Source organism: Solanum lycopersicum, chromosome 10 (assembly GCF_036512215.1).
Source record: "Solanum lycopersicum chromosome 10, SLM_r2.1".
Lineage (NCBI taxonomy): Eukaryota > Viridiplantae > Streptophyta > Magnoliopsida > Solanales > Solanaceae > Solanum > Solanum lycopersicum.
In genome coordinates this window covers 45,025,626-45,035,047 of record NC_090809.1, presented here as the reverse complement: position 1 = coordinate 45,035,047, position 9,422 = coordinate 45,025,626, and the positions used below count along the sequence as shown (strand labels likewise).

The following is a 9,422-nucleotide window of genomic DNA, read 5'->3' as shown; positions in this document are numbered from 1 at the left end:
AAAATCATAACATCTCTCAAAAACATACATCTAAATATCTACAACTCTAACTAGAGTGTCCTAGAATCTCATCTTGGGTCAGCTATAAGATTAAGAAAAATGATACTGAATAAGTCTGGAGGGTCATCTCACTATAACAAGCCTGTTAGACATATTGTAATGACTCGGTCAGTCATTTTTTATTTTTCTGTGAAAATTACTGTTTTACCCTCCTGATATTAATCATAATTTTTCTATGATTGAGTCTGAAGAGTAGTCTTGAACTTTGAGTTAAAATTTTAAATTTTTGTAAGTTTTGAGTTTGAAAGGCTATGTTGTTAAGAAAGTAGTTTTTGGTGTCTTTTAGAGTTTCGAGTGTCTTGATAGAATTTCATCAATTTCATTAGTCCCGAAATGTGAAATCTATTACGTGAGAGTTGTTGATTTCTGATTCCGAGTCTTTTTGTGAATTTGAGGTCCTTAGTTGTGAAATTGTAGAATTTTAGCATTTGGGTTGACTTTGGTAACATTGAGGTTTCATATGCTCGGATCAAAATTTGAAGGGTTTCATTGGATTCAGGAATAATTTTAGACCTAGGTGAGGTCTTAGTTTATTTTTGAGACGTTCCGAGCTGTTTTTTTTAAAACCTTTTTAGGTGTTGAGTTAGTTTCTTACAATTTAACGGATGTCAGGTCAAGGAGACCTTATATTTGTATTTTGATTATTCCATTGAGTCTTTAATTTTGATTTAATTGATTTGCATATGTATTTTGTGTGCGCAGGATTCCAAATGAATTCCGAGGGTTCTTTCGATGTTATATCGATTGTGTTTCTGGTGCTGCAATCTTCGCTCAAGTGGAACTTGGTTCGCTTAAGCGATGGTTGCTTAAGAAGTACCTCGTCGCAAAAGTGAGACTGGCCTTTTGTACGGGGTTCATTTTAACGATGACCACTTAAGTGAAATCTGGTTAGCGAAAGCGAGAATTGCAACTTTTTTGGGTTTCTCTTAAACGGAACCTGGTTCACTTAAGTGACATCTAAGGGTTTTTTGACTTGCAAATTATGGGGTTTGAACCCCATTTCACCATTTTGAGTTTTGAAAGCTTTGGGGTGGCGATTTGGATCAGTTCTTGGTAAAAATTTGAGCCTCCCCCCCTCCCCCCCCCCCCCTCCAAAAAAAAAATGGGGCCTAAGATATATGACTTATTTTTTACACAAAAGAGCCACCCCTGCACCCATGGTTAGTAAAACACACTTAGTGTTGACTAGACAAAATATTTGTCACAAAGTGTTTGCCCATAAAATCTCCATCTAGTATATATTACAACTTCATTATTAAATTAATTACTTTTTGTCATAACCCAAAATTAGACGTGATGACACTTGTCTTATGTCACTAAGACAAGTCAACCTAAAACTCAACTATTACAATAAAATGCAAAAAAATTTACTAGCAACTTAAATTATACCTCCAAAACCTGGTTGTCACGCGTATAAGCCTCTATTGTATTACAATTGATTCAAAGAAATTACAAGTCTCAAATGACCTTATATCTAGAATACAACAAGATCATTAACAGGAGTAAGAAGGTCAATTGAGACGACAAACAACTACCCCACAAATCTCCAAGAAGCCTCGGATTAGAAGCGAATGACAAGTACCATAAAAATCCAGGCTCATAACCTACAAAAATTTGTAGAAGCAAGGGGTGAGTACCAAATCACACGGTACTCAGCAAGTAAATCCCTATACACAAGCTAAGGGGAAGAAAAATGGGTACTCCTACCATCCCAACCGAATCTCCACAATTATAACCTGCATAAAAATCAGTTCAACTTAACATCTTACATTTTACATAGCACGTAGCTTAACAACAACACTTAGACAAATTACATATCATCAACAACAATACTTTGACAAATCACATATCCAAAATAACAACACTTTCACAAATTACTTGTCCTTAGAAACAACACTTCATATCCTCAATAACAAGATCAGTATTCATCAATCACAAGTTCCGTAAAAAGGCAATCACAAGATAAATAAGATACAAAATTAAGTTCAGTAATGATAAGTATGTGTAATGCAATGTCAAGTATAATGATGCATGTCTGAACTAGTGATAAACACCCGCTGTAACTCAGTCCGGGACCCATGGGAGGACATATCTGTCCATGCATCTGTCGAGGCGTACGACACGAACCTCGATAATAATAACCATCGCGGAGCGCGATACGTCCCTCGAAATATAATATTCATCGTGGCACGTGATATGTCCCTCACAATGGTACATCCTCTTTAAGTTGTGATTTTTTGTAAATGTACATAATACTTTTAACAACCAGTCTGATAATAATACAAATGACATGTTCACACAAATAATGAGGAGATGACTATTTTTATGACATTGCACAATTCAACACAACACAGATATCATATCACCACAACAATGATTCAACAAGCTTTCAAATCTTTCTCAACATATCACACATAAACAATTAATCATGTTGCCTTTTGTTACCCCCTTTTTCATCATTAGAATTAATCGATGTAGACAGTCAACCCATCACCAAATCTGATTACTCCCAAACATATACCACAAGAAAATACACGCATTTCATACACTTTAACAAGAGTTTAGAAATCTACTTGCCTCAATTAGTCAAACAATGACTCCAGAATTTGAGTCTTCCTCTTTTGGTTGACTTATAAACCAATACAGTCTATTCAAATAGATGATCACAATGAGATTTCAAAATTTACAACACCTCACTCTATAATCAAGCTCTTAATATTGATGCCAATTAATATTCAAACTTCATATTTCTCAAATTCAAGCTTAGTGTTAAGTCATAATTTCTTCAAATACTAATAATCCTAATAGCTTTCATGTAATATAATACTCCTGATATTTAATCACGCATCTTAGTATATCAAATTTAGATCTTAATATGATAATTCAATAGATAAAAATCAACCTACTAATTTACGATACTAATAAAGTGCACTACAAACACGATCCAGTTGAAGTCTATACTATATCATATTTAGTTTCAAATAAAATAATTTATAGGTCAATGCCAAGTATCCAATAAGGGACATGAATATAATGTTCCTCCACTCCTTAAGCTGATACAGTAACAATACAGAAACTTCCAATTTCAAGATGAATTATTGTAGTTTGTTTCACTTTATTATCTATAAACAATAATATAATATTAATAATAACAAACCAATAATTCCACTTTCCAATGCTTCTCTTTTCTTCTTTCTGTTCCACTATACATAATTATATAATAAAATATACAAGAATTGATGATTGCTTATCCATAAATTATCACCTGCACTCACAGATCAATTCTTCTAGTGATGGAAATAGCCGTCATCCGTTTCCTCTTTTTCTTTTAATTAAAATAATTATGTAATAAAAGTGACAAATTCTAGTAATTTATTTTTTATATTAAATATAGATCAAATAGTATAAGGTATTAAATAAATTATTTTTTAATTCATTAACTATTAATTAAGTTAATTATTTATAATTATTCATCAATTAATTAACTCAATTTAAACAAAAAATTAAAATTTTCAAAAATAATCTTCTGAGTCATTACATTTATATATCCTTAACTCTCTCCTCTCAACTCTCAAGTTAGAGATATCGAGATCATGCCTAAGATAGTGAATATCACAGTTGGAGCGAATCAATTTATACAAAAGTATTTTTGACTTTTAACGTTAAGTTTTAACTTAATATTGATTTATTTAGATTTGTTACACGGGAATTACCTTTCAAATGGAATGCCTCATGGAAAAAATTTTAAGCAAAAAAGAGAGTATACAGGCATCATCAGAAATTTGTTGAGATACATTTCACTAATTACAATTGAGTGATAGTTCAAGTACGAAACTCATACTCTTAATAATTCAAGTGTAAAACTCAAAAAGTTGATTAATTTATATATGACATTTTTACCCTTAGGTGTCATTTCGTAGGAAACAGTGGTTCATGTATTATGTATCATATTAGTTAGGATAGAGTGTTTGCTAGAATTTTGGGTTTATATATAATTAATCTACGTATTATTTATACATTATATATGGTATTATTAGATGTATAATCAATTACTACCTATCATTTGGCGGTATTAGTAAATTCATACTTTTATTGTCCCATTTTATATGGCTTACTCTCCTTTTTAATATTTTTCTAAAAATGACACATTTTTATATTTAATAACAAATTAATTTTAAAATATCTAGTTTATCTTTGGTGAAATGATTTTTAGCCACACGAATATCTATGAATCATTTTAGACCACAATTTTTTTTTAAAAAAAGATCTTTCTTGAACTTCCTATCAAGAACTAACTCATATAAACGAGGACGGAGGGAGTAGGATTTAATACTATGGGATTAATCTATGTAAAGATAAAAATATCCCTCAAATAATTTTAATAATTTTGTTTATTATCTGTATTTATGTTTTATATTTATAGTAGTAAATTTATTTAAATAAATTAGCTTATAAATTTTATTATTTAGAGGGAGTTATTTGTTGCTAAATAAATTCAAAATACAAATCAATACAATATTTGAAATGTGAATTATTTAATATTTACTAATTGAAAAGGGCAAATATATGACCACATGACGTTTATGATCTTAATTGAACTTATTATTTGTTGATATATAATATGTGGTTTTCTAATTTTTATACTTTAAACGATTTATAAAATTGCATTCATATTAAAACTACAACTTGCAATTTGTATATGTAAACATGGATGATTTATTCGATTTTATTGTTGTTTACGTTCTTTTCGATTTATTAAGATGACAATTATTTACTCTCAAATTAATCAAGTGAAAAAATAACAAACATGACGTTAAAATTGATCTTCTCCTAAAGTTAGAAGGCCAAAATATATATATATATATATATATATATATATATATATTGTTTGGTCGTTATCTACTTGACCCAATTACATAAAATAGAAAATCGCATGACAATTTAAAGGTATAATTGAAGAAAGATTTTGTAAAGTTTTAATCCAAACACAAAATTAGATAAGAAGCAATGAACCAAACACTAATAGAAAATAAATCATGCATTGCTAATTAATGTATTACTAATTCCTACGTTATTAAAATTTATATCAAACGTAACCAACCCTTAATTCAATCGATATCACCTACTGTAATTTAGACCGATTTAAAGACCTAATTCAATGCAACGTGTTGGGTTGTTGATGAGAATCAATGGATCACAAATTAAAAAAATACTCTTCACAAACAATATACAACCAATCAGCTTATAATTGAAAAGATAACACATTATAACTTAATTTATATTACAGTACTTTCTTGCAAACTTCCATAATATTTCTGAGTCAACATAATATAAAACCCTTCATCAAGTTGAGATGGAAGGCAGAAAGGAAACTTCAATTTGAATATATGTTTGATCAGAAGAATGATTAGTTGTTGTGGATTAGATAATGGCTAGTCATTAAGTTTAATTTAACACAGTTATAAGATTACAATATTATCTATATTTCTTGGTTTCAATTTACAGGACACAAACTTTAAAAATAAATAAAAAATAAAGACTTTTGAAATTTGTGATCTAAAACGCTCTTTAGCCATTGTGTGGCTATAAGTCATTTAAGTAAGTAAAATTTTAAAGTTAAGTTATTTCTAATTATAGAAATGTGATATATTTTCTCAGAAACGGATTAAAAAATAATGTCACATAAATTAAGACAGCGAAAGTAATAGAGAAATCGAATGCATCCATGTGTAGGCTTTGAGCAACCATTATCATTTTGGATTGCCAATCCTCAGATCAAGCCCAAGGTCCATTCCATTGTAGGCAATGGGAGCATACATCCATAGATCATCAGAGCTCAACAGCTGCATGCACAAAACATACCACATTAACATCCAACTCTTCATTTCAAAGTATCAAATAGAGTACATTTTTATTAGTTAATTATATTTTAAACACGCTTTGTATGTGCAAGTCATATATATATATTTTTTCATGGGACAAGCACATGAAATTCCTTCCCAAAACCTTTGCCTCACTATAACAAAAATAATTTTTAACGATAATAAAATATTAACATTAGTAAAGAGTTCTAAAATGTGTGACTATCTCTTTGGTAACAGAAGAAAAAAAGTAAATGACCTTCTATAACATGTTAAAATATGCAAATAAAATAATATAGTATATAGTAGCTATTTTATTCATTGGTTTCCTCCCACCCCCTCAACAATGTTTTTATTAATACCACTCCTGTCCACACAATATGATGATATTTTTCAACCTACACTGTTCAACTCTTTTAAAATGTTGTTTAGTTTGTGTCAGATCCTCTAGAAGTAGTGTATTTTTGGAAGATTGATAATAGAAACATTTTTGGAGAGTCTGAGCTCATAGATTGTTCTCTCCGCATGAATATGATTGTGTATGTATATCGTCTTCGTGTTGTAAAATCCTTAATGCATTGCAATACTTTGTGAAGGGAAGATAATAAAGCTTACCTTGATTTGGAGTTGCAAAAACTTAACATACTGAACTGCCTCTTCAAGCATGGTACTAATATCAACCTGTCATAAAATATTTTTCCATTTTAGGTTCACATTCTCTCAGCAGACGATTGATCAATGACTAATGCAGTTACACTGACTTAACTAATTACCTTGGTTCCATTAGGTATGAGACTCTGTAAGGTCTTCAATCTCTCATTAATTCGCTCTCTTCTTTTCTGTTAGAGAAAGAAGAAAATCCTTTACATATATAGTAGCAGATGAAGAAAATGTAATAGGCATGCAGTTAGTTATATATATACCCTGGCATACATGCTCTGGGGGTCAGTTGCTGAACCCCTGCTTGCTCTGGATTTCCGTCTCAACTCGAGAGAAACATTAGATTCATCTTCTGAACAGCAACTGACCATAGAGTTTTGCCTCTGAAGCACAGCCTTGCTTTTCATATCCATCTCGACAGTCTTACCTTCTGTTTGAAGTTTTGTACTTCTCTTGTTCTTTGGTACCTACATCACAGAATTACGAGAGATCATTAAATCAGATTAACAACAACAACTAGTACTACTAAATTGGACTATGATGAATAAGACTCACATGACAATGTAACCGCACTCTTTTCTTAGAACTCTCTGTTGGGCTATGATCTTCATAGTCTATTCTTCCTAGCTGCAAGCCTTTTCCATCAAGAAGAGGTTCAGCCATGTTCGCATCAAACTCCATGTTATTAGCGAAGTACTCATCTGCTTCAATTGGATTATTAGTATCCATCAGACCACGTTCTGTTGTTATTGAACTATCATTTCTCATCAAGATAGGCCGAGAATTACTTGAGTAGTGACTCTCATGACTCAGGGGAGGAAAGAAGAAACTACTATGTTCTCTTCCTCCTGAAGATCCAATATTTGATTCATGACCAATATTCCAATAACCAGAATTACTTGGTAACTCATTTGGAAACGAACAGTTACCAAGTAACTGTGCCATGAAATCCGCCTCCTCAGTAAAACACATTCCACTAAACGAACTCCAATCTCCTTCAGACATTGATACCACATGCTCCATTCTCTTATCTGCTTCTTTCTTTCTTTATTATAATAGACAAACTCAACCGTTGGAAATAGTGAGAGATAGAACCGCGTATTTATAGCAATAACAGAAGGGATTGACTTTGGTAGGTACATCAATATTCTATGACTTAGCAACCAATAAACAGAATATGCCCCTGATTGATTTAAATATAAATAGATTATGTCTAAAATGGGGCAAATTACAACTAAGATAGACTTAGTTCAACCAGATAGGGACCAAATCGACGGAATATAAACATTTATAATTAGGTAAGTGTGAGAATGACAAGAGTATATATAGCAATGATTGAGAAAAGGATTAAGTATTATGAGTAACTATCAGTTGTCCAAATTTTATAATTAGGAAAATGGGGAAACAAGATTGAGAATCATACCTGGAGAACGTGGGAGTCTTTTTCAATATAATACAAAATGAAACCACAAATGGCATCACTTGAGAATATGCAGATCGATTGAGGTGCTGAGTTTGACATTTTTAGAAGGAAAAATATTGAAATATATCTTTCAAAAATAGGCATAATGCATAAATATACCCATTAACTTGGTCTCATTTCATGTTTATGCGCTTCAACTTTGGATATACACAAATAGACATTTAAACTTGTATAAAATTGAACAAATAAACACATGAGTCCCGTGTGACACAATATACGTAGGGCACCATGTTGGACAAAAAACGACATGTAGGATGTCATGTATGGCATGTGAGTCTATTTGTTCAATTTTATACAAGTTTAAATGTCCACTTGTGCACACCCAAAATTAAAGGGCGTAAATGTGATTTGAAATCAAGTTAAAGGGAATATATATGTATTATGCCTTCCAAGAACTCTGAGACCGATATTTGTAGTAGTCAAGGTACCTGGAAGCTAATCTCTTACACTAGCATCATTAAAAAGAAAAAAAGACAATTGTTTAGTATCCTCAGTTGCCCCAGATAGGGTCGTATGGACCTATCTAAGTTACGCTAGAAATTTGAAACTTTTAATTATTTTGTTTTATTTTCCTTTCTAAAATTGGATAACACCTCTCTAAGTGGTTTTGATAGAAAAAAAATGATTTTGGACCTATAATTTTAAAATTCTAATGGTTTTCAGTGATAAGAACCTAAATGTTAAACTGATCGAATTTATATTGTGGATTCTCCTTTCGTAATAGTAAATTCATCATCTCGAAATCCTGAATACGATTCCGGCCCCAGAAATTAGACTTGCCCATCACCAAATATATCAAATAGGCGGTTACCATTTTGTGCAAACTCTGAGACTAAGCCATCACAGCTTGTTAGTAGTCGTAATTCACAACAAGGGCATGTCTGGAAATCATGTGTAGGGATGGCCATGTGCGGGGGTGGATGCAGAGCGTGGTGGCTTTAAGATTATATGGGTTGGGGCGGCGTTAAGACTGTGCAAGCTGGAGGGATGTGGGGTGGGTTGAAGTGAATTTTTTAAAATTAATGCGGGACAAACGGTTTAGGGGTATATTGATTTTATGCGGGATCAAACTCAATTTTAACTTTTTAAATGTTATAACAATGGATAGTAAATTTTATTAAAACTACTAAAATAATCAAGATAGCAAATAAAAATGGCTCCGTAAAAATAGTACAACTTCTTACATGTTTTCCCAATTGACCTCTAAAATATAAAATTTTAAGACGTTATTTATTAAATCAATACAACTTAATGAAAAAAGTAAATATTTAAAAATTATGCAGAGATCGGGAGATGGGGTGGGGGTTTGCTATCCCTAATCAAGTTTAATTACACCTTAATTTCTAGTTTATAGCACA

The 9,422-nt window shown here is 31.5% G+C and overlaps 1 protein-coding gene across 1 annotated transcript; it reads right to left on the bottom strand.

Moving 5' to 3' along the window:
* Positions 1–5,450: 5,450 nt before the first annotated feature.
* Positions 5,451–7,877, bottom strand: LOC101254954 (transcription factor bHLH139-like). Its single transcript, XM_004248867.5, has 5 exons — positions 7,137–7,877; positions 6,845–7,048; positions 6,695–6,760; positions 6,537–6,602; positions 5,451–5,903 (listed from the first exon to the last, which is right to left on the bottom strand). Exons 1-5 carry the CDS (start codon positions 7,602–7,604, stop codon positions 5,811–5,813), a joined length of 897 nt encoding a protein of 298 aa, XP_004248915.1. The 5' UTR covers positions 7,605–7,877; the 3' UTR covers positions 5,451–5,810.
* Between the last annotated feature and the right edge of the window lie 1,545 nt (positions 7,878–9,422).